At 50.3% G+C, this 26,912-nt stretch overlaps 1 protein-coding gene across 1 annotated transcript in view; it reads right to left on the bottom strand.

The window, feature by feature from the left end:
• LGR6 (leucine rich repeat containing G protein-coupled receptor 6) overlaps positions 1-26,912 on the bottom strand; it is a 154,851-nt gene that overhangs the window by 24,920 nt on the left and 103,019 nt on the right. Inside the window, exons 6-8 of the mRNA XM_021527716.3 lie at positions 17,194-17,265; positions 2,056-2,124; positions 304-375 (exon numbers count right to left, since the gene is read on the bottom strand). Coding sequence (XP_021383391.2) covers positions 304-375; positions 2,056-2,124; positions 17,194-17,265 — 213 coding nt within the window. The remainder of the gene's footprint in view (positions 1-303; positions 376-2,055; positions 2,125-17,193; positions 17,266-26,912) is intronic.

A 26,912-nucleotide genomic window follows, 5' to 3' on the forward strand; every position in this document is an offset into this window, starting at 1 on the left:
TGAGCACGAGGAATAAACATCAGCAGATGTCAGCCAGGGCTTAGGTGGTTTCCATGCAGACCACCTGTGTTTTGTTCCTTCCTTGCTATCAGCCTCTGCTGCAGCAAACATCAGGGAAAGGAGAACCCACAGCAGTTCTGAGAAGGAGCTGAGAAGAAGCCATTTCAGCCTCCTTTGGCACATGGATAGCAAATATCAGATTGTTGTCATTTGACCACTGTCAGAAATCCCAACTAAAGATACCAGGAAATGCCCCTATCTGGGCAATATAAAGACGTAGGAAACATTACTTAATTTTCTTACATTGTTTGGAGGAGGGGATTCCCAACAAATGCGTTCTCTGGAATAGCTTTGATGTTGTTGTTGTGAAAACCACTGTTGGGAGAAACAGATATCTTGATATTAATTAAGTTAACCTTCATTTCTCAACACTTCTAAAGCCAGAGAGCCTTCAAAATATTTGTCAAAGAGGAGATATAGTCTCCTTCCCAGGTGCAGCATCATCCCAGCAGGTGAACAAGGTCTGTGGTTTGGCAGGACAAAATCTGCTGCTCCATATGTGACTCCACCAACCCCACTGAGGGTACAAGGACTTCAGGTTTAACACTTTACAGGTCAGGAAACAGAAACATGCCAAACACAAGATTTTCTATCCACCAGGAACTACAATTTTTGTGGATAGTTTCCATTACCACTCCACAGCTGCCAACCAGAGTGTGCCAGGAATTATTGGCCCACATGACTTTAAAGGATTTGTAGCTCTAGCTGTGTATTTTTGGTTAAGTTTGAGAACCAGCTGACAGAACCAGAGGATACAGCCTTAAACTGCATCAAGGGAAGTATAGGTTGGATATTAGGAAAAAGTTTTTCACTGAAAGAGTGACAAAGCTCTGGAATGGCTGCCCAGGGAGGTGCTGGAGTCACCATCCCTGGGTGTGTTTAAAACAAGACTGGATGTGGCACTGGGTGCCAGGTTTGAGCTGTGGTGTTGGGGCTGGGAGACATTTGAGTCTGTTGAGACAGACTCCATGATCTTTAAGGTCTCTTCCAACCCAGTGATTCTGTGAATTCTGTGACAGCATAACAGAGCTCTGTGGCCACAGTCTGACCTCCTGTACAGCAAAGTCAGTCTCAGGGTCCTGTGTCCAGGACTATGACCAAGCTGTGGGTGATGCCCAAGTTGTTTATCCCAGAGGAGTCTGAGCAGGTGTTTAGTTGATGACTGCTTGGAATTTGCCTCTTCTTTACTGAAGGCATGTCAAAAGCCATCTTGAAGGGGATTAAGGATCTTATTCTCATTTTGAAGGTGAGAATAATGATGGTAACTGGGCTGAACAGAGAAATCTCATGAGAATTCTTCCAGGAAAGAAAAAAGTGGTATCAGATTTTTACTCCAAGGCTCCCAGAAACACGAGATCAGCTGCTTTTGTCCCACCCCAGCCTGGCACCAGTGTGACACAGGAACTGTGGATCCACATCAACTCACCCCACCCTGGGGCTTCTACCTTTGTGGGTGATAAGTGGGATGGTTTCTTATTTTTAGCATCTCCCAGGCTGACCAATTAGAGGAAGGAAAGCTATTCACTAAAATGGCCATAAACTTTGGTAATTCCCTATTATAAATTTGTCCTAAGGAAGATAGAATAGTTTCTTTGCATTAGAGGAGGTGGCACAGTGCCTGCAGAAACTGTGGCCTCACAATAACATCGTTAAGTCCAGGTTGTGGTCCCAAGCTGAGGGATGGACATCAGAAGCAGCCAGAGAACAGATAGAATTTGAACCCCTGAGATGCCACAGGAGAGTGAGGAGCAGTAGGAGGAACCTGCTCCAAGGCTGGCAGAGATTCCCACTCCCCTCTGAGGTGTGGAGGCTGATGGGGAGGTGGTCAGGGCTGATGGAAATCAAGGGAATAAACTGCTTTGAAGGAGTGGATAGAGCTGGGAAGGAAAAGAAAGGCTTGGACAGTGCTCCCCTCAAGTCAGAGCACACGCGATGCTTTATTGGTCACTCTTCCACAGGGAGTGGGTTTGAAAAGGAATAAATGGAAAATCTCACAGCTCCTGCAGTCGGCCCAGTGTCCTGATAGCCCCGGGGAATTCCAGCAGCTCGTTGTAGTTCAGATCCCTGAAAGACAGAGAAGGGAAATACATTCATTAACATTTCTGTAGGAACTCGACCTTTGAAGCCAGGGAAACTTGGTCGTTAACATGGGAGACAGGTTTTTCCTACCATGCTGATCCAGCCACTGCCTGGAAACAGTCTCACCCATTCCTGCAGCAGGAATATTGCAGCAGGAACACTCCCTGCTGGGACCACTGTCAGGTGAGAGCCAGTGCAAGCCATGGCTGCTGCCACAGGGGTCCTCCCTGCCAAGTGCCCTGTGCCCATCACTGGGCAGTGCTGCTGCTCCCCATCTCCTGAGGGCCCTGGCCGCTTCTCCCAGGAGTTCAGCCCCGGGCCTTTGGCTCTGAATAATTTTTCTTGCCTTTCCAGGTCAAAATGGGGTTCTTTGAAGGGCAAGAAACACAAACAGTGTCAGTTCTGTGGGCCCTAGAAGGGCTTCTCTGGGCCCCTGTGCTCTGTGGTGCAGAGGGGATCAGGGACCATTCCCTCAGTGGGGACATTCCTCATTCCCCCTCTCGAGGACACTGGGTCTCCCTGCCACTGGGACATGGTGCCACTGGGAACAGTGAGAAGAGGAGTCTGTGGGAGGACTTAGGTCTTGTTCTGATGGTTGGAGCCAACCCCACATTGGAATCTATGAGCCAAAGCTGGAAGTGATGTGCAAGAAGTACTGACATTGTTGAGCATTGTCTAATTGTCTGTGTAGTAAAATAAAATATACTGCATTGGCTGTAATCACAAGTTTAGAATTTACCCACCCCGACTTGGCAACTAAGAGAGACATCTGAGTCTGAATGAAATCTCAAGAGCTATGTTTGTTCTCCAGGGATGGGCTTAACCTCTGGAAAAGGATTTATTTGACTTTTGGGGCACTGCTGGCAACCTGGGAGGGGCAGCCCTTCAAAGGCACCAATCCTGCAGCTGGCTGGAGGGTGCCCATGGAGACTGGCTGGGCTTTGGGTGTGCAGCACTTCTCGTGCATGCCCAGCTTTCTCCTTGGAAGGCAATTTCAGCTGTCACAGTAACATTTGACCCATCCTGGCCATCCCACTTTGCCATTCGCTGAAAGCCAGGCCACTGCTTCCTACCTGCACGACACTCACCAAGTTTTAAGTGGTAGATACTTTGGAACACGATTACTGGCTCCTGGAGATTACTGTATAATTACACTTAATGAACCTCAAAGTAATTACCATGTAACCTGGATTGTGGTTTATGGAACAGAAATAACTGAGCATTTACACAGCAATGGGCTGCTGCCCAATTACCCTGTAATTCTCATCCTCTGGGCCCAGGCATGGTCATTATGTTATGATCTCTCTTGGCCCCCTTGTCTCTTACATCTTCTCTCACTACCAGTGCCCCTGCTTGGGAATGACTCCATGGCACCAGCTTAGCTTTGCCCTGAAGGTGTTTACATGGGAAATCAACCCAGAGAGTCTCTCCAAATAGGTCCTTCCAGGACTTCCAGTTTATATGATTTATGTCTTAGGGAATGCTTATCACAGAATTACAAGATAGGGCACAAACCCAAGAGAAGAATATGGAATGAGGTTGTTGTGGGTGGATTTTGTCACGTTTAGCTCTGACAAGGTCCACACCAGACCTTGCTGCTGGATTCCCTGAGAAGCCCAGGTTCTGTGGCAGGTCCTGGTTTGGCAGGGTTTGTCCCCTGACACTGAGGGCAATTTTCCCTCCTCCAGTTACACTGTGATCTGGATGCTGGTACTCTGCAGAGATTTGAGCAGATGAATTCTGCTCCTGCAGGAAGGAGTTCATGCTGTCTGATAGCTGGCAGTGCTGGCGATCCGCAGGGAAGGAGCACAGGGCTGGCAGTGAGACCCTGAGCTCTGCCCACCCTGCAGTGTGCTGGCAGGGTCCCAGCACACCTGAGGCTGCTCTGCCTGTCCCAGGGCCCAGGAGTGGAACAGGACTGGTGTCCCCTCCTCACATCTGTTAGGCAGGAGAGCTCTGCCACTCCCTGAACTTGCTCTGACACACTCTGTTCTCATCTGGCTCCAAGCAGACCAGTGGTTTTCCTCAGACTTCCCTGCTTGAGCCCAGGTTGATCTGTTCAGGGGTAGATAGCCCAACACATGTCTGCTCATAGCCTCACTCTTTGCTCGTAGCTCCCTATCAGCTGTTTGGGTGCTCTTGGCCAGTGTCTGTAGATGGCACCTGCCAGGTTCCACCAGGGCCTGGCTGAGGGCTCTCACTGCACAGGCTTGGTTACCAGGGGCAGGACTGTTAATGACACATCCGTTCTCTGCTGCTCAGGAAGATGCAGAACTGGATTTCCCAAGTGAACAAGCAATGAGAAGTGCAGGCAGGACCTCACTGGGCATTCTCAAAGCCTCAGTCAAATCAGATTAACATCCAGATCCCTGCACTGGTTGAAATCAGAGGCATTAGCAGCCTAAGTTGACTGACAGTCCCAAATTATGCACATAAGGTGCATAATACCTTTAAAAATTTCACCCTGCAGTGACTCCCTGAAATTAGAGGGAGATTCCATAGGGAGGCATTCTAGGCTGGGTGTCTGCCTGTGTCCCTTCCCTCCCCTGCACCACGAACTGGGGCTGGGATGAGCCTGTGTGATGCCAAGGGATGGTCCCTGGAGAAAAGGCTCTATGAGCCCCAGCCCCAAGTGACATTCAGCCCATCACTGCAGTGTCACTGCCACTGTGGAGGCTTCCTGTGATGGCACAGGGCTGTTTCTGTGAGCTGCCAACAGATGGAAAATATTGCCCAGCAGAGAGGAGCCTTGGCTCACCTGTGATTCACTGCAGAACAAGGGATCTTAGATCCAGTATTATTTACAAGGAATAATTCATCGTGCTGTAATATTTGCTCCTGTCTTTAAAAATGTATTTCCTTTCCAGCCTGCACCTCTTCCAGGCAGGCTGGTCTTTCATCAGCAGATGAAGGTTCTGTTTGTACCTCTGCATGTGAGCAAGTATGTACAGGACCAGCTCTTCCTGAGCGAACACACACCGTTCCCAGCCCTGGCAGCATCCTGGGGCCTCCCTCCCCTCTGCACTTGACACATACAAAGAGCATTCATTGTGCTCAGCAGCTCCTGCTGGGTAAAAGCCCATCTTGGAATGCTGGCAGACACTGGGCTTGTTGGAAAGTGGAAATGCAACCAGGTGTAGTCATGCTGCTGCATCCTGGCTGCCAGCAGCCCCGTTCTGTGCTCTGTTCAGAGGAGACAATGTGCCTGTGCTCGCTCCTGCCTGTGCTTCCTGGGTTTGGGGAGGTGAGCCTCCCTCCTAGAAAGAGCCCAGCTGCTGTGGGGAGCAGGTCCCTGGCTGCTCTGGATCTTGTGCTGCTCTCACCACCCTGCCTTGTCCCCAGGGCAGCTCCCGGCCAAGCTGTGCCCAGTTCATGGGGTTCAGCTGCCCGGAGGGGGCTGGAAGAAACCAGCACTCAGGATGGTCCTCAGGTGCCATCTCTTCCCTGCAGTGGGGCCACTCTTCCCAAAACCCGCACCCAAACCATGATGCGAAAAAAATTTCCATGTCCCTTCTTCTTCTTTCACAGAACTGGAGTTGGGCTGTGGTCCAAGCAATGACCCAGAAACAGCATTCAGCCTCCACCAGGCTGTTCCTGTCAGTGGGGAAGTTTCTGTTCATTTAGTGAAATCCAGTCCTCAGGTCTTTCACAGGTGCTGTCAGGCTCCATCTAGCCCAGGAATCTCCTCTGTGCCTGCTGGTGGATCTCCAGATCATTCTCCCCAGCACAGGGTCAAGGCAGATTGGAAGGACTCATGGCTCAGTGGTTTAGGGATGATTTTGCTTTTTGATTCCAGTGGCAACAAAATTTCCTCTCCTGAGCATGTCAGTGAACTGCCCATCAATACAAACCCTTTCCAGGAGCTGGTAGATGAAGGAAATGGAGGTGCTGGAGCAAACACCTTGAAAGGTTCCCTTCCTCTCCCTGCCTTATCCGGGGTACCTGGGCAATGCTTTGCTTCCCTAGTGCCACACTCTGCCACTTCCCAACTGCTTCCAGATTTGGGATGAAGCAGGGAAAGCTGCAAAAAGCCACTTCACTGTCCCCTCTACACTGCTGTGGCACGGGCTGGGGTGGCCCAAGAAGCCTCTTGGCCAAGAGAGCTGGACCTGGCAGCGCTGCCCCAGCTCTGGGGCTGACCCACGGCTTTGTGTGCAGCATGTGGGGTTTCCTGGCTGTGGAGTGCTGTCCTTTTTGGCACAAAGCAGATCAATGGCAGCAGTGCTTGGTGGATGGATGGCAACAACCATAGCAGTGGCTATGCCATGCAATAGGGAATCCTCACAACAGCAAAAATAAAAATAATAAGCATGACATAAGGGAGTTTTCCCCATTAAGAAATGCCTTTGAAAGCAGAATCAGTCAGGCAAGAGGTTCAGAACTGAATGTTCAAGAGCAATGGCTATGAATAATCCCTTTCCTCAGCTAGGTTCAAAGTTACCAGCTCTAGCATGGCAGTGGGATGGCAAGAGGAGCCTTGTCTGTTCTTCTACTTGAGATGAAAGCCTCTGAAAGGTCACCCAGTCTGCCCAAGACACAGTGAACTGGCTGGTTTTCCATTGTTTTTATTGCTAGAGGGAGTCTATAGCTTCGTATTTGGAAGATCTTAACCAACACTGTTGTTTATTTAGAAATAAAAGTAAGTTGACATCAAAGGCCCAGTTATTTTGGGCTTTAACTGCCAGGGTGATTTGGAGCTGACAGCAAGCAGCCTGGAACTATTAATATCTTCAGTCATGCCAAAAGGAGAGAAGGAGGGGAAAGAGTCTCAGGTCAATTTTCTGCCTGTTAGGGACTATTAGTGGTTCCACACAGGAAGCCAAAAAAAAATTATATAGTACTATAAATTCTTCCATAAGCCACAAAACACCACAAATTTGCAGCTAATAAACCTGAAGATGAAGTGAGATTAGAAGTTGTAGATGGGACATTTGCTGACTATTTCAGTCCCAGTGGAGTTGGAGATGTTACCATGGTGCCTGGAGGGGACTTTGTGCAGCCTCCTCTGAGGACCTGCATTTCCACCTGTCCTGTGCTGGCACCTCATCAAGCTGCCAGTAAATGTAATTACTGCCTCGGCTAGTTGTGCTGGTTACTGTGGGCAAATCAAGCGGTGGAAATGATTTAATTGGTAGTCTGGAAGCCCAAGGGGGCCATGGTGACCATGTAGTTTGACCTCTTGCCCAGTACTGAGCAGACAGCTTTACCCAGACTCCATACATCCAGTCATGGCTTGTGGCTGAGCTGCCAGATCAGTTCAAATATGAAAAATAACTGCACAATCAGGTGCTGTGTTTTATGGGATCACAGATTCATTAAGGTTGGAAAAGCCAAGACCATTGAGTCCAACCATTAACCCCACACTAAAACATGTCCTTAAGCACTTGAAGTGGTTTTTTGAATGCTTGCAACAGTTCCTGTTGTGTAGCATCAGCACAAAGCCCACTCTCCTGGCACTGGCAGCAGTGTGTGCCTGCCCTTGCCCAGCTCAGCCTGGGGGATGAGATGCTGCCAGTGCCTAAAAGGAGTGAGAGGAGGGAAGGGGGATGTGGAAGGCCCCAGAGCACTTGTCTGGCTCCAGGCAATGTGCCCATCCCCTAAAGGAAGAGGGGGATGTTCACATGCACCGCAGAGAGGCAAGACCCACCATGGGATTCATCTGCTAGGGTCAGCGTTTTCACTGGGACATTAATCATGTCCTAGAAAACCCCTTGTTTTTGCAAGTCATAAGGAGAAGCCAGACCACGATGGAACTTGAGGAGTGCATGTGTGTCCCAAAGGAGCAGAGATGGGCTGCCCACTGTGGGAAGGTTGTCAGGTACTTAGGGTACATGATTCCTGCCAGGAGCAAGAGCAGTCTCTGAACGAGGATTCGTTCTGACAGCCTGGCCTGGAAACATCTCAGCCTCTCACTGATAGGGTGCTGCACCACTTTACAGGACTTCTGTGGCACTGAGGGTTCTTTGCTGAAGCAGGGGGACTGTCTGTGGGTTGTGCCTTGCACCCTTGCAGCCACCAGTCCCCCCCAGTGCAGCTCTGATCTCCACTGAACATCCCAGCAGCGTCCAGCGTGTGGCTGTTGCACCCAGGACTCCTGTCTGCTCTCTGACTGACAGAGGTGATGGATAAACGTTTGATGTGTTTTACACTCTGCCATGCACACTCGGACACAAAAGGACCTCGGTGCTGGGACACACAGAAACCCCAGGGAGCTGATGGCCCAGGAGGCAGGCAGGGAGGAGGCAGCTCCCTGCCAGGCTGGAGAGGAAGGCAAAGCTCAGGGAAGCCTGGTCTGCAGCAGGCCATTCCCCAACTGCAGGAAAGAAGCTGGGGATCTCCATCTGCTCCCCAAGGTGCACAAATGGCTGGGGATCAGCCCCTGGAGCTCTGCTGCTGGCAGGAGGGAGCGTGGGATGGAAGCAGAGCTCCCGTGCACCACCAGCACATGCAGGGTGAAAACGTGCCCCCAGCTGCCTCTGCTCCTCCCTCTGCACAGACATCACTTCACATCACATGCCTCGGGAGGAAGAGGCACAGACAGCTGCTCCAGGAAAGGCTCTGGCAACAGGGAAAAGCTTTGGGCAACAGGAAGCCCAAAGAAGCAGAGGAGCTGAGCACCTGTGATGGGTCACAGCACGTCTGCAGACTCAGAGGTTGGAGCTTGGAGAGCCCCAGTGCTGTTGCTCATTGCAAATCAGCAGCTCCAAGGCTGCAAGAACAGTGGCAGGGGGAGCCAGGCTGGAGAGCTGGCCATGTGCAAGAGGGGGTGTGAGAGTTTGGTGGGCAAAGGGAGAACAGGGAGAGTCCTGCGATGGAGATGAGCCTTATAGTGGAGCCAGGGAAAAGTGCAGCACCTCCAGAACTACCTTTTCACCTGAACTGCCTTCATTTTCTTTCTTTTTTTCTTTATAGACCTGCAAAATATCATGTCTGACTGGGCTTGTGTTCTGCTTCTGGTTACAAGGTACTAACTGGTTCAGAGCTGAGCTGCACCAGGGAGAGCACGTTCCTGGTAGTCACAGGCTGCTGCCCGAGGGGGAGAAGCTGCAGCAAACTGGGAGGGGGCCCAAGGAGACACCTAGTCAGTGCCAGGTGTGGTGAGTGGCCAGTTTCACAGGTGACTCTCACTGTTTGGAAAAGTCACTTTCCATTACACAGTGATCAGAGCAGTCAGTGAACTTTATAGCTCTGTTCTTGGGCTGGGCACAGGGACCTGTGCAACCAGGAGGCCCAAAACTGTGGGCCTCTTTCCAAAAAGCCACATGTCCCCTTCCTTTCAGTGTACCCTCAATCTGGGTGCCTCAGTGCCTTAGGTTACAGGATGAGCCTGGGGGTGTGCATTGTATTCCCATCTGCCAGAGCTGGGGCAGTTCTCTGATGTTCATTGGGCACTTTTCTTTATCTCTCACACAACCAAACCTCCCTCCAGGAGATCTCTGCTGTTCATGGGCCATTAATTATTAATTATCTTCTGTCCATGGCCAGTGAGTGTCCCTGCATGGCTGAGAAAATTCCATCATCCATGGGGAGATGCTCTGCCCAGGGGAGGAGCCAAACATTCCTACCTGGATCCAATCTGACCTGGGAACAGCACAGCAGCCTTTGCCCCCTGCATTCCCAGAGGAGCAGCTTCCTTCCCCCTGCATTCCCAGAGGAGCAGCTTCCTTCCCCACTGCATTCCCAGAGGAGCAGCTTTCTCCCCCCTGCATTCCCAGAGGAGCCCAGGCCCATCTCCCCCAGCCCTGGAGCTCCAAGGAAAACTCCCCCCTTGTGCAGGATCCTGCTCCAGCAGAAGCACAGCTGGCACTGCAGGAGGGCTGAGCCCCCCTGGGATGGGGCTGAGCCACCTCCCTGACCCACAGGGGGTCAACTCCTATTCTGACCCTGTCAGTGTTGTTTTGTATTACTACATTTCTATTTTTTTCCCCTAGTAAAGAACTGTTATTCCTACTCCCATATCTTTGCCTGAGAGCCCCTTGATTTCAAAATTATAATAATTTGGAGGGAGGGGGTTTACATTTTCCATTTCAAGGGAGGATCCTGCCTTCCTTAGCAGACACCTGGCTTTTCAAACCAAGACACTGAGCCTCTCCTGAAGTCCCTTCCATCCTCTGGCAGAGCAGCTTGGGATCACACAGCCAAGCTCTGATGAGCTGCCTGGGGACCCATGCTGACATGGGAGCATTAGGATGCTGAGAAAGTACCAGGACAGCTCAGTGCAGCAAACAGGGTGTCCTTGAGGGGTCAAATCCATCAGCTGCTTTGGGAATTCTTCAGATTTGGCATTAACATCAAGAGTCTGCACAAAAGGCTTTAAATTAGACATGCTCATGGAGAGAGATTCACTTGAGGAGCAAGGTAACATTTGGCAGACAGTTTTCTGGGAGAACAGCAAAGCCTGCCTGGCCCTTAAAGTGTTAAACAAACCCTGTATGAGCTCTACTGGGGATATTTCCCATTTCTTTCTTCCTGCCGTCATTGCCCAAGGTGCATTTTATATTAATTTTCTTACTTTCTTTTTTTTTTTTTTTTCCTCTTCCATAGAAAATCCAACTCTCCAGAGGAGTAGGTAGGTTTCAGCTCTGCTCTGCTTTTACAGACTCAACTAATTACCCAGATAATGGGTCGGGTTCTGTGGTAAGGGCATTTCCTGTGAGGCAAGGTTAGGCAGATAAAATGCCTGGAGCCAGAGGGTTTTGGATTTAGCCGTTCTGGGAGACATTTCTAATTTATTAGTGCAATTTTTAAAAAATAAATTAAAAGGTTTTTAAATGAATGGAGATTTGCTGTTTCCAAGTGATTTATCTCCTTGCTGTGATGGGTGGAGGAGCTGGCAGGGATGCGGATGGGGAGGGAGAATCCAGCAGATAGGAAACAGCGGGGTCATCTCAGGTGGAGGGGATGGGCGAGGGCTGCGTGGCCTCCCTGGGCACGTCCGTGTCAGAGGCAGGCTGGAGATTTCCCAGGGGAGCAGCACTTCTGGGGCAGATTGTTCCTGTTTTGGCTGCAGCCCGTTGGCCTCCAGCGTGCTGAGCTGGTCCTGGGGAGCAGCCATCCATTTCCAGCCCTGCCTGTGCCCCCGGAGTCACCTTGGCCCTGCTGGGAAGGCAGGACACTGCCAGGACAGGCTTCTGCTCTCTGCCAGCACCAGGGTCTGCCTGTGGGTGTGCCAAGGCAGGGGAGCCCTGGCCCCTGCCCTCGTCCTGGCTCCCTGGCACTCGGCCGTGTCCATGGCAGGGCCCACTGGCAGGATCACATCTCTTACTTTTGCACTTTCCCCTTTGCCTCAGCGGCTCCAGACAGAGCTCGGAGCAGGTGTTGGGGAATGTGAGGTGGCTTTTGTGGTGGGGGACCCTGCACATCCCTTGCCAGGGTGCTGCTTGGCACTGCCAGCCAGCTGAGCCACACCTGGGAGCACAGCCCTGCCAGAGCCACTGCTGCTGCCCACCTGCCTTGCACCAGGGACTCACCTCAGGATTCCTGCTGGGGGTGTGTGTGACAGTCAGCCCCCAGCGCCACCACCCCTCTCCCTGCTTGGACAAAATATGGGAGAAAAAAATGCTTTCCCCTTTTCTCCAAAGCAGAGATCACATCCCAGGGGCATTTTTAATGAGTCACTTCCACAACTGCATTGGGGGAGGATTTGGGAAGATCCATGAGGAGCCTCTGTCCCCTTCCAGCTGCACTCTGCACTTGCTTTCTGCTCTGCTCTGCCATGGGGACACCGAGGGCTGAGGGCTGCCTAATAGCAGGGAAGGCAATGCTAAATGATGGTCTGTGTGTGCTGGTGGGATTTGGGGCCAGCTCTGAGGTTCAGCTGCCATGGCTGTCTCTGAGGCATGCACACACACCCAAGCACCTGTGGCTGCACAGGTTCAGGTCAGCTTCCCCTTCCATCCCTCTGCACAGACAGTGACCTGGAGCTTCATCGTGCAGGGGGGCTTCACTCATTCCCCTTCAGCTGTGATCCATGAAATATTCATATTTCAGGGACACAGAGGGAGAAATTCAGTGTTACGACTACCTACCTAACGAGGCTGAAGTTGAGCACTGTTTGGTATGGGGCAACTGTTCCTCAGGCTTTGGACTGTGCTCAGACTGGAAGCAAAGCTCAGGGACCTCAGGACACTGCTCAGCTTTCCAGGTGAAGTGGTGAGGAGGAAACCTGGGCATGAGAGCAGCCTCCCTGTGGAAATTGATGTCACAGGGATCCATCCCCTCATGAGAAGTCCTTTCCTCACAGAGCATGGGGAAGCTGTTCCCTGTGTTAGCACCAGGCAGGCCTTTGGCTGGCAGTTCTCCCTTGCTGCTCCTCTGAAACCACGGCCACGCTCTCCCCAGCACCCTGCCCCAGCCCTGAGCACAAGCTCTGGTGTTCCCAAGAATCAGTCTCTGTCACTGCAGGGATGCTCCTGGCTGCAGCTGAACTGCTCCTTCCATCAGCTTTCCCATGACACTTCTACTCACCAGGCTTCTGATACACAGCCAATCTCATGACAGAATCATGGGATGGTTTGGGGTGGAAGGGGCCTTAAAGATCATCTCATTTCAAGCCCCTGCCATGGGCAGGGACACCTCCCACTAGAAGATGTCTAAACCCCTTCCCCTTCTTGCTGCTTTGTTAAAGACTGAGAAATTAGGTCTAAGATAATCAGAAAATGGAGAATTCAAGATCTTTCCATCCAAATGGCAGAAACAGGTGAGGGTCCCAGATGTTTTACTGCAGGTGTTAATCATCTCAAAGGACGATACACCACAGGGCAGGACTGACAGGGCAAATCTGGAACAGGGAAGCATGCAAAGAGCATTGTGTCTGCAGTCTCTTGGCATGCCTTGCACCTACTTCTTGCAAGAGATGGTGCTTCTCTTGACTCTTTTTCATTTCACCTCCCCACTCCTCACCCTCTCAGGAGACCCTCACCTTGCTGTGCCAGGCCACTTGCCATTCACCTTGGCCACAGGCCAATGGGTGATGGATGTCCTTCCCTTGGTATTTATGGTCTCCGTGCCCAGCAGGGCAGTGCTGGCTCCTCCCTGCATTTCCCGTGGGCATCCCCTCACCTTACACCTTGTGTGGAGGATTGAGGCCGTTAACCCAAAGGGGCTACAGGAAGAATCAGGATATTTACACTCTTATTCACTCCATGTCTTTGGGAAAGGGCTAAAAGATGCCAGGCTTCTCCCACTCTGGCCATCTACTCCCTGGTTTCATGGCTCAGCTTGGGGCTTCTTCCCACAGCCCTGTGGGGTTGTTCTGTGTCATCTCTCAGGCTGATGGGAGTTGCAGAGGGAATTTCACTGGTTTAAAGGGCTGTTTCGAAACCCCTTTGGAACCTGGCCCAGGCTGCTCTGAGTTGCTTCCAGCCTACCTGCCAACTTTCCTTCCCAGGAAGAGAAGGCTGGGGGGGAGGCTGGGGAGCAGCCAGGTCTTGCCCTGACAGAGAAAATTTTCTTGGAGCTGCTTTCTCCAGTTTCATGCTGGTGTTTGACTCATTGAGACCTGGTGGGTGCTGCACATCTGCCTGTTCCCCCATCAGTGGAGAACACAGAGCTGCTCTTGCTGTGCACTCGGCAGAGCTGACTTGTCCACAGGAGCTGCAGGTCAGTGCAAGGGAAATGTGAAGTAATTCATCTGACTTCACCTCTTTCTAGATTTGCTGCTCTCCTGAAATATCAGTGCCAAGCCTTCTCCAAGAGCAAAGATGCTCCACTGGGATCTGTTTTTGCAGAAATGCTGAGACTTGGAGCAGGTGAGCAGTGTGGTTGTACTTACACAGCTCACACATTGCTGTGAACTGCACAGGGCAGTGCCTGCTGCTTTTCTTAGGGTTTTGGCATTTAATAAAAAGAGACGGTTTCATGTCTAGCTGAATATGAGAAGAAATATCTCCCTTAGGGAGACAGAGGTTTTTGCACCTAAAACTTCCCAGGCTTTTCTGAAAAACCTGAACAATGTTTTCCACTCAAATTTTACAGTTCTTCAACTATTGTGCCTGGTTTATAATCAACATCTGGCCACAAATACTCATTTTAGGAACCCTGGAGAAATTTCTGTCTTCACCAACCCTTACCATCCTGTTGCCTTCCAGGAGGTAACACCCACGGGGTAACTGAGAACATGGTTTGGCCTCCACAAGCCAAGAAAATGTGCTAAGTGCTGTCAACAGAATGTAATCATAATTTGAGTTAGAGGATAAATGTGGAGCCTGTAATCGTCTCCACATGCACAGGAGCTGAGAGGTGGAAGGTAGATGCAGGTCTAGCAGCTTGGCTGGGACAGTCAACCAAAAGCTTGGCAGTTTTTTGCCCCAGAACTTGCCAGATTTGGCCAGCAGACAGGTGGGTGCTAAGGATTAACATGGGGGGTGGCTCCACTTGAGGAACATCTGTACCCCAAGGATCACTGAGCTGCAATGCTTGCTGGCCCGAAGGAGAGAAGTGGATGCTCAGGTCAAGAGGAGCAGAAGGTCTCTCATTGCTCTGGAGGACACTTCTTCAGAGCAATCAGATGTGGAGGAGAGTGTGGAGAGTCTGGAGCTGTCTGCCCCAGCACCTTCCTTGCTGCAGGCAGCTGTGCAGGGTGGGGCTGTGGGACCCTCACACCCGTCCATCCTGCAGGGCCTGGACACAGGCAGTGCCCTGCTCCAACAGGACCACCCTTGGAGGCTGGATCCTCCAGGGCTGCCTGATCAGCATCAGCAGAGGCAGGGCTTGCAGAGCTGCAGTGCTCCAGAGTCCCCACACAGCTGCACAGCCCTGGCCCTGCAGGCACTGGGAGCAGGGGACATGGAGCTCCCCAGGTGCTGGGTGGCACCTCGGATGGGCAGCAAAAGGTAAAGAAAGTGTGAGAGTGGGAGCAGAGTGGAAAAGAGGGAAAATGAACATTCTGCACAACTGGCTGTGGAAACAGAATTATCTCCCTTTAGTCTTTCCCACAGCAAAAAAAAGGCCATCTTTGCCTCTGCAGCTCCATTCTGCTTGGGATGGGCAGCAGCATCTCTAACCACCCTGCCTACAGAGAAGGGTTGCCAAGATGCAGGCTGGGATGTTCCTGCATGTCTGCTACAGCGTAGTCCAAAGAAGGTTTTCTTCAATCAGTAAGTTCTCTGCTTCCTCCTGCTGCTCCCTGCCTTTGTGCAGCCTGGGTGCCACAGCTCTGCCCTCACATATTTTCCTGTGACCACCAGAAATGACTGGGGAGAAAGCCAAGCTGGGACCCGTGGGTCACCAGAGGAGACTATCCATCAGCCTCCCAGCCCTGGCACAGCTCAGCCTCTCCCCAGCTGAGCCCTTCTGGGTGGTCCCAGGATCTGCCAGTCTGCAAGGAAGAGACAATGTGTGTCATGGTCCTGCCCTGAGGAGTGTGTCTGGGGACCAAGGGTTTGCCTGCTGCTGCCACTCTTGCCTGATGGCTGCTGTTGGCACCATGCTGGGCACAGAGGGGCCCTGTCTCCTTGAGTGGCACTTGAATGCTGGGAAGCAGCATCTCCTTCTGCCATGGCCTGGACCCCCTGGTTCTCCTGGCAGGAGGCGAGGGCCTGCCTCTGACCCTGAGCCTGCATGGAGGGACATGTTTCTGCACAATTGGAGGCATCAAGCACCCTTTCCAGTCTTTCAGTGCCTCAATTTATTTGTTTGTTTGTTTATGTTTCCTCCTGGGCTGATACACAGCACGAGGCCCAGGCCACTCATGCAGCTGTCACAGCACAGGGCATGTGTGTCCAGGCTGTGGGATGAGACTGTCCCCGAGTTCAGGGTGAGCTCCAGCTGCTCATCACAGATGGTTTGGCTTGGAAGGGACCTCAAAGTCCAACTTGTTCCACCTCCCACCATGGGCAGGGGCACCTTCCACTATCCCAGGTTGCTCCGAGCTCCAACCTGGCCTTGGACACTGCCAGGGATGGGGCAGCCACAGCTGCTCTGGGCACCTTGTGCCAGGCCTTCATCACCCTAACAGCCAAGAATTTCTTCCTGCTATCCAATCTCAATCTACCTTCCTGAAGGTGTGTCCTTGAGGTGAGTTCACTCCCGATTCCCATCCTCGCTGCAGTCTTCTCACCGGCTGTTTCCCAGCCGTGCCAAGCACATTGTGCACAATGAAATCAGCTGGCTATGGGTGATTCCAGCAGACACGAGATCACCTCAGAGATACCCCACCGACCCCTGAGGACTTTCCAGGCCCCAAACTTGAGCCAGCCTCTCGCTTTGGGGTCAGGAGTTGGGGAGGTTTTAGGACCACGCCCGTGTGCTGAGGAAGGAGACACACTCCCTGAGTAGGGAATGCATCCAAGCTCTTGGGATTGCCCCTGGCCTGGGATGGTGTCCAGGGCCTCGGAACCCCTCGCCAGCCACACTGCTCACATGCACAGATCCCCTGCAGCAGCAGCACAGGCACAGGGGAAAGCCCAGGCTCTCCCTCCCCAGCAGGCACCATGCCCTGGGCACCACTCATGCCTGGAGACAGCCCTGCTGCTGCCCTCAGGGACAAGTGTGGGGCTGACCCCCTTTCCTGCATGTGGAAATGGATTTGTAGAGAATTCTTAAAGCTTGACAGAAGGCTCATATAGTGTGTATCTGTATGTAAACTTTGAGATAAGAAATGCTGACTTAGAAATGCCATGGAATAGGACAGACATTGCTGAGAGAGAAATGGAACTGGAAATAAATTTCAAAGAATGGTTTTGTAAATAAGACTAGATACTTTGAAGAACTAGAACTATGAAAGATATATTGTAGTAGGACCCACAAGAGGTAATTTTTGATGATTGGCTTTAAGGCATTTACAGTATGGTGTGGCTGAAGCTGATAGGCCAATAAATGCTTATAATGAGTTGTAATTAGAAAATCGTTGGCTTCTGATTGTGATGGCATGAATTATAACTCCTGCATTGTCTCACCCTTCTCAAGAGGCTGCCAATAAAAGAAAAGTTTTTAAAATGCCTCTCAGTTACCCCATCTCCAAGTCAGAAAAGGGGTTAATCTGACAATGCTTGCTGTGCTGGGCCATGAACACACCCCATGTCTTTAGGACAGAGAATGAAACAGGGCACTCACAGGGTTTCCAGGCTGTGCAGCCCATCAAAGCCGTTGGCTCCCAGGCTTTGGATCCGGTTGTTGTGCAGGTGCCTGTGGACAAAACACAGATGGTCAGTGGGGCTGCAGGCTGACCTTTCCCTGTGGGCTGAGCCGTGGTCCAGAGTGTCCTGTAAGCTGAGCACAGTCTGGGCTGGGGTGCCAAGGGCACTTATGGGGTTCCCTCTCTTACCCCGTGAGACACGTTGGGTGCAGTAGTGCTTGCAGAAAGCTAAAGAGCTCCCATTCCTCTCAGGAATTCCAGGCTAATGCAGGATTTTCCCTGAGATCTCCACCTTCACAGCTGTCAGGTGGCTGTGGATGAACATGCTAAAGCAAGAAGCTTCAAGAAACACCCTGGAGCTCACCTTACTCTGGGCTCAGCCCACAGTGTGGCTTCACCAGCTGTTCATGGGCACTGGGGGCTATCTAAGGACACAATTATATTTGGACTTCATGGAGGCTTAGTACCAGCAAGAAGACTTTGAGTGCAAAATCATCCTGTTAGTCACAGTTTATTATCTTTACATTGAAAGGAAAAAAAAAAAAACAGTTCCTGGACCAGCTCCAGTTTGATTGTAGTGAGAGTTATCTTCAGTTCAGTGCTTCAGAGTGCCTAGCTGAAGTGCTGGGGCCATGCCACAGGCTGATGCACATTCTCTGCACCATAGGAACAGTTTTTTTCCTGTTCCCCTTCATCCTGCTGCTACATGCCACGAACATCTAGTGCTTACAGGCTTGGGAGCTCCCAGCCTTAACATTGGCACTGGGAAGCCATATGCTGGGGGCCCCTGCAAAGCCACCTGGGGTAATTTTGGCTTGGAAGCTCTGTAGGTGATGAGTTCTGGAGTTCTGGGTTCTGTTTTTCCATGGATTTCTCACTCTCCTGTCTCAGTCTTTTGTCAAACCCAAGGCCTTAATCCCTGAATTCCCTGTCTTGGATTATCAGAGACTCTTGTGTATGTGTGCACATCTCAGTGCTTCTTCCATGTCACTTCCTTTACAGCTATGAACTTGTGGCTAATTGTGCAGCTCCTTCTGAAATCCCACTCAATGGCACCTCCGAGTCCATGGACAGAGTTCTTGTGAGCAGTCTGAGAAAAGTCTGCTGAAAACCAGAAGACACCCCACTGCTGCCCAGTCTGCACTTCTAGCAGCCTGCCCTTAACCCCCTTGCTGATGCCCGTGCTTGCACTGCCAGGCTCTGTGTGCTAACTGCCCACCAAGAGGGGCAGGTCTCTCAGGGTAGGTTTCCCCATCAGTTCAGATCCTCTTTTAACACCAACTCCATGTGGTGAATTGCTGCCATACCACTCCCCTCGGGATCCTTTTGTCCCATGCCCATGATAGCACTAGCAAGGGATGCACCAGCCTTTGTCCAATGCTGCTGCCGCCTTCCAAGAGCCTGGGGGAGGCTCCATCCTGGCAGGTGGATAAATGGTTTTTTTCATTATTTGCTGCTTGATCTAAATGTGTCTCAGCTTGAAAAATCTCTCACTCCACCTGGATTTGAGCGTGAGCTGTTTGGCTGAGCACAGGCAGCTCCCACTGCCAAATATTGTAGGGTAAAGCAGAAGGAAGCTGGGAGTGGAGGAACAGCCAGGCTCTAGGGCAGTTTGGTAGGGGCCCGCAAAGCAGAAACCAGCCTGAGATGGTTGGGATGAGAGCATAGAAACATTTCAGAGGAAGGGGAAGGGAAGGGAAAGATATCTGATAAAATACGTTTGCTCCTTGGAGCAAATGGGAAAAAAGAAAAGGATGTTGCCTGCAAGAAAACTTAGATTGTGACTTTTAGGGGAGAAAAGAAGCCTGAGATAAAAATGCGAATCTTATGGGAGAAACATCTCTTTGTCACATGAAAAGAAGTTTGTGCCCAGATAACATCCTCCATCAAATGTTAGCAGCTTCTAGTCATGCTGCCTTCTCTTCAGTTGGTGCTGCAAACCACTTTGAGTTCCTTTGCCACTGGATACTGCAGTTGGCAAAGCGAGGGTTGGGGTCTGGAGTTGCTGTGGGATCGCATGAAGAGGTACCACAAGAACCCCATGCCCAAACCCCTGTCTGCTGTGAGGGGACGGTGAGGGGACAAGGGAATGCTGAGTGCCAGGGAAGGTGTGAGCTCCCCGTAGATTTGTCAGGACAGTGTGACTGGACACCTTGTCCGAGCTCAGACATGCTGACCAGCTGGCTGCTGTCACTGCAGTCAGACAAGGAGACAGCAGAGAAAAGCAATCACCTGCTGTGTATATATTTGGCTCTAGACTGCTTTGTTTGGAGGCAGAGTAATGAAAATCATCCGAAGGAAGTTCTTTGTTGGTGAGAAAATTATGAGCGACCAAAAAAGGGAGTTATAAAAAAATTTGCTGTCCAAGTTGAACTCTAGAGTTACCCAACCACATGGCAATAATAGAAACAAGAGAGCTGGAAAGGTAAACACTTGAAAAGATGTTCCTGTCTTCCATCCTGCCTTTTTTTTTTCTCCCCTGGTAAACAAATTTTAACAAGTGGAATTGCAACATCTCCAGTGCTTGTCGATTTGAGCTCAGCCCACACGACGTTATATTCTGCCCTGTAAATTACAGCTCAGCTGGTTTGATAGCAGCTCAAGGTACTTGATTCTGGGCTATAAACAACCCCTATGATGCAAAAACATGGGAAGTCTTTAAGCTTTTGCTGAAACCCACCAGTCACCTTGGTAAGGGCAATGGGCTTTAGGAGCTGGGTCTGTTCCTTGGCAGGTCAGTGCCAGGGGGTGAGGGTGGGTTTGGGCAGTCACCCACGAAAGGCTTTGCCTGGGATGAGGACAGTCACTGCTGTTCTGTGGGCAGGCCTGCAGGCTGTTCTCAGCCATGCAGTTCCATCAGAAACAGGAACAGCAACTGTACACTGGACCCTGGCAGGGTGGGACCTCCTGGGACCTCCTGCAGCAGCACAAGAGCTCCCACCTGCCGGGGACAAGCCAGCTCCTCTGCTGCCAGTGAGCCCTTGCTGTGCCTTGCCGAGACCAGCAGCAGTGAGAATCCCCGTGCAGGCTGGGGAGAGAGGCTGCACCCTGCCTGATGCCTCAGGTGGTGAGAATTTAGAAACAAAGCAGAAAAAAAAAAAAAAAACCTACAAGATCAATTCTGACCCACAATAAGAAACATGCAACAGATTTGAGAAGGAAGAGTTTCTCTCCTTGCCAACAAGATCTTACCATAAATTGGGAATAAATGTGATTTTCCTCCATCATTCCTGCAGCACCCTTAGTCAAATTTGTTCAGGTTTTACCGGACTTCCTTTTCCATTTAGTTTTTCAGTGAATTAAATGGTCTTGAGAACAGTCTAAGACAGTCCAACACAGGCAGTAGCTTCAACTCTGGCAATGCCACCTCCAAGGGCACTGCACATTTGTCTTACACAGAAGAGAAGCAAGCTGAGTTGGTGCCTAAATAATGCTTTAATGAAGGTGCTTGTCTATATGGGCAAGGAAAGGGAAATTGTATCAATATCTGCATTGAACACTGGTGAAAGCAGATCTGGCAGGATAAATGTGGTGCTGATACCCACACTGGTAACTGGATGTTTATGAACTGAAATGGGTGTAAAGAAGAGCAACAAAAATGATCCAAGGGCTGGAAAAAAAATAGGATGAAGACTTAGAGAACTCAATCTGTTTAGCTTATTAAAGAAGATCAAGGGGATGAGTGCAGTGTAATGTATAGGATTCTTCCTGGTTAGAAACTGGGTACTAAAATGGTTCTGTGATTTAGCAGAGAAAAGAATAATAAGAACAAATGTCTGAAGTCAAAGCCAAAGAAAATTCAAATGGGAAATATGAGCGGGTTTTTTTTTTAACACTAAAGATGATTAACCACTGGAACAGACTACAAAGAGAAGTGGTGGATTTGCCATTGCTTTCATTTTTAATGACTTCATTTTTTTCTTCTCAAAAAGGACAAATGCAAACATTTCCCATCAATTATTTGCATTAGATGATTTGAACCAAGCTCAAATCTGACATCATATGAATTCTCCCCTGACGAGCCACTGCCATGATGAGCTTCCATCTTTATTGTGGCAAAATTGTTCTTTTCCTCAACTTGGCCATGGATAAGTAGACAGATCTAAATCATAAATGGCGCAAATTCCATGGATTGTTTCCATTACTGGAGGACCAGCATGAGGCTTGTCTGGTGAAGAATAAAGCTCCATCTGAAATGACATTTTCAGGGTGCATTGGAGCACGATTTGCTTCTTCCTCAAGTGCTGGAGAAGGAAATCCACTTTTGCCAAGGCAGCAAGCTTGGTCCTCCGAGAGAAAAGGCACTTTTGCCAATAAAAAGGCTCATGAATGGGACCCAGATGTTCCAGGCAATATTGTTCTCAGTGATAATGAATTGCACATGCATATGAATTGCACTCCCTGCCAAGACCGAGGTTGCCTACAACTTCTCAGAGAGACACTGGTAACTCCCTTGCACAGGTGAGGGCAGGGATTCACTGGGCTTTGTGGTGCTAGGAAGCCCCAAGTCCCACAGATGTCACTGAAATGACTGGTGATCAGCTTCCCTGGAGAGTTGGGATGTGTTATGTTTGCTCCTAGGTAAGGAAGACACTGAAAAGCAGTGGTCCCTTCTGAAAGTCTCAGCCACTGTTCTGCCAGAACAAGGAAAAATGGGAATGGGAACCCATAAATCTTGCAAAGAAGTTTTCTCTTCTAGTCACTAAATCATTCTGTTAGAGAGAGGTCTGCATCATGTCCTTTAATGACAAAAACTGTAAGAAAGAGGAATTCTACTAGAGAGCCTTTATTTACTGTTTTCATGCTTTCAGCTGCTGAGTGACCTTGACAATAAATTATCAGCTGATATTCAGGTTGTGTGACTGACAAGTACAGCAGAGGGGAGAACCAGTCTTCTATGAGCATACACACTATCAGGATTTTATATATCTCCAGGAAAGAGGTATTGGTACTTAGTAGCTATGAAAAAAGCAAATGAAGTGACAGGGATAGCTAGAAGAGGGAAAGGGCACAGAACAGCATTGTACCATGATATAAACCAGAATTAATTTTTGTCTTTGATGCAGTGTACAGAGCTGGTCTCTCCATCTGAAGGTGTGAAGGAAAAAATAAGTGTAATATGAGAACTAACTTCTGACTTTACACAGATATGTAGTAACAGGACAAGGGAGAAAGAGGGTAGATTTTTTTTATTTAACTAAGAGAGGGTAGACTTAGATCAGATGTTGGGAAGAGATTCTTCCCTGTGAGGGTGGGCAGGCCCTGGCACAGGGTGCCCAGAGAAGCTGTGGCTGTCCCTGAATCCCTGGAAGTGTTCCAGGCCACCAGATGGGGTTTGGAGCACCCTGGGCCAGTGGAAGGTTTCCCTGCCCACGGCAGGGGTGCAACTGGGTGAGCTTTGAGGTCCCTTCCCATCCAAACCATCCTGGGATTCCATGTTTCAAACCAGGTAACTGGATGGGGACTGGAGGAGCTGAGCTGAGGGAAGGGTGCAGTAGACATAAATACAGCAGTGGCACAGAGGAGATGGACACAGAGCACAAGAATTAGAGGGCGTTAAGCAAAACTAACTGGTAATGGCACAAGAACAACTTTTCCCAGAGTCCATTTTTTTGATCAGGTAGGCAAAGGCGAGGGCCAGGTTAGAGGAGTGGAGCTTCTCTTTTGCTCCCATTACAGGCCCAAAATGATTCCTGGAGGTTTCCAGGAGCTAAGGCTCCTTGTGGACCCAAACAAGGACGGATCTGGGTTTTGACCTAATTTGCTTTAACTTAAGGGGTTCTCTGCTATGTGATGAAAGTAAAACTACTTGAAGATTTTCTCTATCCAGATCCCTCACTACAGGGCAAATGTCTCTACTGCTTGACCTGTTTTGGAACGTTCACTCAGGCTCTGTGTCCCACACACATCCCAGCATCTCTGCTGAGAGCTCCTAGGGTGCCATCAGGGAAGAAGGGAACTGCAGCCCACTGCAGAGATGTGGCAGCAAGGACACGTCTGCAGCATGGGGGATTTCCTGGCATCAAAAGATTTTACTTGAGGACCCCTCTGAAGAGTGGGACTGAAGAAGGTGCTGTGATTCCTGGCTTGAGACTTCTTGCTGAATTCAGCTGACAGAGGAAATGAGGGACACTACTGAAAACTGCTGCCAGGCACTTCATTGGACTGTCAGCACAGCAGCATGGGGGTTTCAGATGCTGACTGCTGAATGAAAAATCTCTTATGCTCAAGAAAGATGATGATTTTTGTAAAACAACCTTTACTTCATACAAATCATCAGCTGTAAAGTATTCAGGATTATTTCTGTGTGCAGGTACTAAGATACATTTGGTCCTGAATAGATCAGACTGGAAGGTAACCACCTATTCCCATTAACTATTTATGAATATTCTCAGTTCAGTCAGAGAGAAAAAGAGAGGTTTATAACCAGGCTGGGCCTGGGAAAGAGTTGGAAAGGAATGTAAATAATTCTCTATCTCTCTTGTTATCCATATTGTTTATAGGTATGTTCTGCCACCGTGCATCATTCACTGCACACCAATGGTTGAGATGTTTTTACTTTAAGACTTTAAGACCAATGCAATTAGTCTGCACAATGTTCCCTATAAAAAGAGCAATGTATTCAAAATAAATCAGTTGAGTTGAGTTCTGTTCATCTAGCCTTCCAGTTCAGAAGGCTGAGTTCTTTTGTTCCTGTCCTGTCTCAACAGTGACAACCTATCCTGATCAAATATCCACCTCTCTTTTGCCATCAAAGCACAGTGCCAACACCCCAGCACACGGAGCCCTTATTACAGTTATTAAAGCTGGGAAAGGATGGTGCCAGTTATGGAGAGTCGTGGATTTCATGATGAGTGATCTACATGGGACTCTGCTCACTGAACAGTCTGCAGCCCTAGCTTGAAGCCTGCAGCAGCAATAAATGGGAATAAGATCAGGGAATTCCTCAACAAAGGTTTCATTTATTAGCAGACACTGAACCTTTAAAGTATTCCAGATTGAGGCTCTGATGTCAATGCTTGTGGCGGTGCAGGATGGTGAAATAGTTCTGCCCAGGGCACAAGGGGTGTGGAGCAGGAACGGTGCAGCTGCACCTGGGAGGCTCCTGCCCTCAGCTGTGGCCAGCCACGGTCAGCCATGACCAGCCATGACCAACCATGGTCAGCCATGACCAACCATGTTCAGCCATGACCAGCCATGGTCAGCCATGACCGGCCATGGTCAGCCGTGGTCAGTTGTGGTCAGCCATGATCAACCATGACCAGCCGTGACCAGCCATGGTCAGCCACGGTCAGCCATGACCAGCCATGACCAGCTGTGACCGGCCATGGTCAGCCGTGGTCAGTTGTGGTCAGCCATGACCAGCCATGACCAGCCATGACCAGCCATGGTCAGCCGTGGTCAGCCATGGTCAGCCACGGTCAGCCATGACCAGCCACGGTCAGCCATGACCAGCCATGACCAGCCATGGTCAGCTGTGGTCAGTTGTGGTCAGCCATGACCAGCCGTGACCAGCCGTGACCAGCCATGACCAGCCATGGTCAGCCATGACCAGCCATGGTCAGCTGTGGTCAGTTGTGGTCAGCCATGACCAGACATGACCAGCCATGACCAGCCGTGACCAGCCGTGACCAGCCGTGACCAGCCATGACCGGCCATGGTCAGCCGTGGTCAGCCGTGGTCAACCATGACCAGCCATGACCAGCCATGACCAGCCATGGTCAGCCGTGGTCAGCCGTGGTCAGCCATGACCAGCCATGACCAGCCATGACCAGCCATGGTCAGCCGTGGTCAGCCGTGGTCAGCCATGACCAGCCATGACCAGCCATGACCAGCCATGACCAGCCGTGTCCCTGAGTATGACCATGCTGTATAGGAGGGATTCCCCTGTGCTCAGCCCCATCTGCCCTCGGCTTTCTTCCCCCAGGGGCTCATTTTAACACCCTGTAGCTGGGAGTTTCCCATGTTTAGAGCAGCAGCCAGATCCTCCATCTACCTGCAAATCCAGACACTGGCAGAGGAAGGCACACACACCATCTGCACCCTGGTGGGGAATGTCTTGTCTCCAGCTTGGCTGTGTTTTGGGAACTTTTGCTTGTCAGCTCGGTGGGTGAGTCTGGAGCAGGGACTTATCCCTGGTTGGGACACAGGAGAGACACTGGGTGACTTTCCACTGGTGATGTGTTGACAAGGGCTTGCATGGAAGCATGGGAGAGATTTATGGGGCCAGTTCTGCCAAACACTTGTGATCCCACAAAAATGTAGCATCGTGTCCCACAGAGCCTGGCAGGATCACACATGTGTTCCCTTCCAATTGTATGTGGTGGGACATTATTCTCTCCCTTGTGACCTAATGGTCAATGACTTTTATTTCTCAAGCTTGCCTGGTTAATTAAGGAGTTGCTTCTTGCCCACAGTATGGGATGAGCCGGAATGAAAGCAGCATGCTTTGGAGGCTGAAATGAAGCCCCAGATGTCAGCTCACCCGCTGAGTGAGCTATTAAAGCTGACTGAAGTGGTTGCATTATGGTGGCCAGGGGTTGCCTTAGAGAATGAGCACTATTGTGGGTGAAAACTACTTTTTTGATTTTTCTCAAGTTGCTTTTTGCTTTTCTCCTAAATAAGCCTTTATGCTTTGTCTAAACAGATGAATTTGATGTGCTTAATAAAACTCTGAACTGTGCTTTGTCCAAGCACTTTCTATGCTGGATGGTCTCAGTAAACACTTTAAATTCTGAAAGGGAAATAATTGCTAAACTTTCACTAAGGCACTACATGCTGAGGTTACTTAACACCCTGCTATCAGTACAAATTACCAAACTAGAGATGGCATTTCATGTGGATAGAGGAGCTCTAAACCATTTGTCAATCACACCCAAACTTGCTGATCAACACCAAAGAAGTAATAAGCATCTAATTTGCACATGTGAAGTTCCTTTTAAAGGGAAGATAATCTGCAAGGCTCAGTTGATAGAAAGGATGCCCCTCCTGAGCAGCTGCCAGAGGGATCAGTTCCCTTTCTGCAGGAGCTTTGGTGTCTCACTGCCCACTGTAGCAGCCAGAGGTTCTGCAAGGCCTCCCTGGCGGTCACTCGCCTAAGATAAGAAATGCCAAGTCATGATGACTGGACCAAAGAAGCCCCTTGTCTGCATTCAGACCTTTGTTATCTCTCTGTAGGACTGTAGGGCATATTCGCCTCGACCCTGGCTATTGGATCATTTCCAAAACCCCTGTACCCTACATAAACCCCATTTCTGCCCAGCGCAGCAGAAGAGCTGACACTGAAACCCTTCGCAGGAGCTGCCAATGAAGACACAGCTGTGGAACCACATGCAGCCTTCTCCTCTCTCTCCCTGTGTCTGCCCGTGGCAAACAAACAGCTGAAATCCCTGAAGGGCTGAATTCACCAAAGAGCTGAAATCTCTGAAGAGCTGAATTCACCAAAGAGCTGATCTCAAGAGCTGAGCTGCTTGCTAAGATTGCCTGTGGCTGGGAGCTTGCCTGGGGGACCTGGACAGGTTGTGCTTATCAGCCCAGCGCTGTCCGGGACACCCACGGCACCGGGGTGGGATGGAGCCCAGGAACCCCAGGCCGTGGGAGCCCATGGAGGGAGCGTTTCCATCCTGGAGCAGCAGCACTGCTCTCCCAACGCTGCCTGGGAGATGCCTACGAGGCGAATTGGGCAGCAACAGCTGAC

Source organism: Lonchura striata, chromosome 30 (genome assembly GCF_046129695.1).
Source record: "Lonchura striata isolate bLonStr1 chromosome 30, bLonStr1.mat, whole genome shotgun sequence".
Lineage (NCBI taxonomy): Eukaryota > Metazoa > Chordata > Aves > Passeriformes > Estrildidae > Lonchura > Lonchura striata.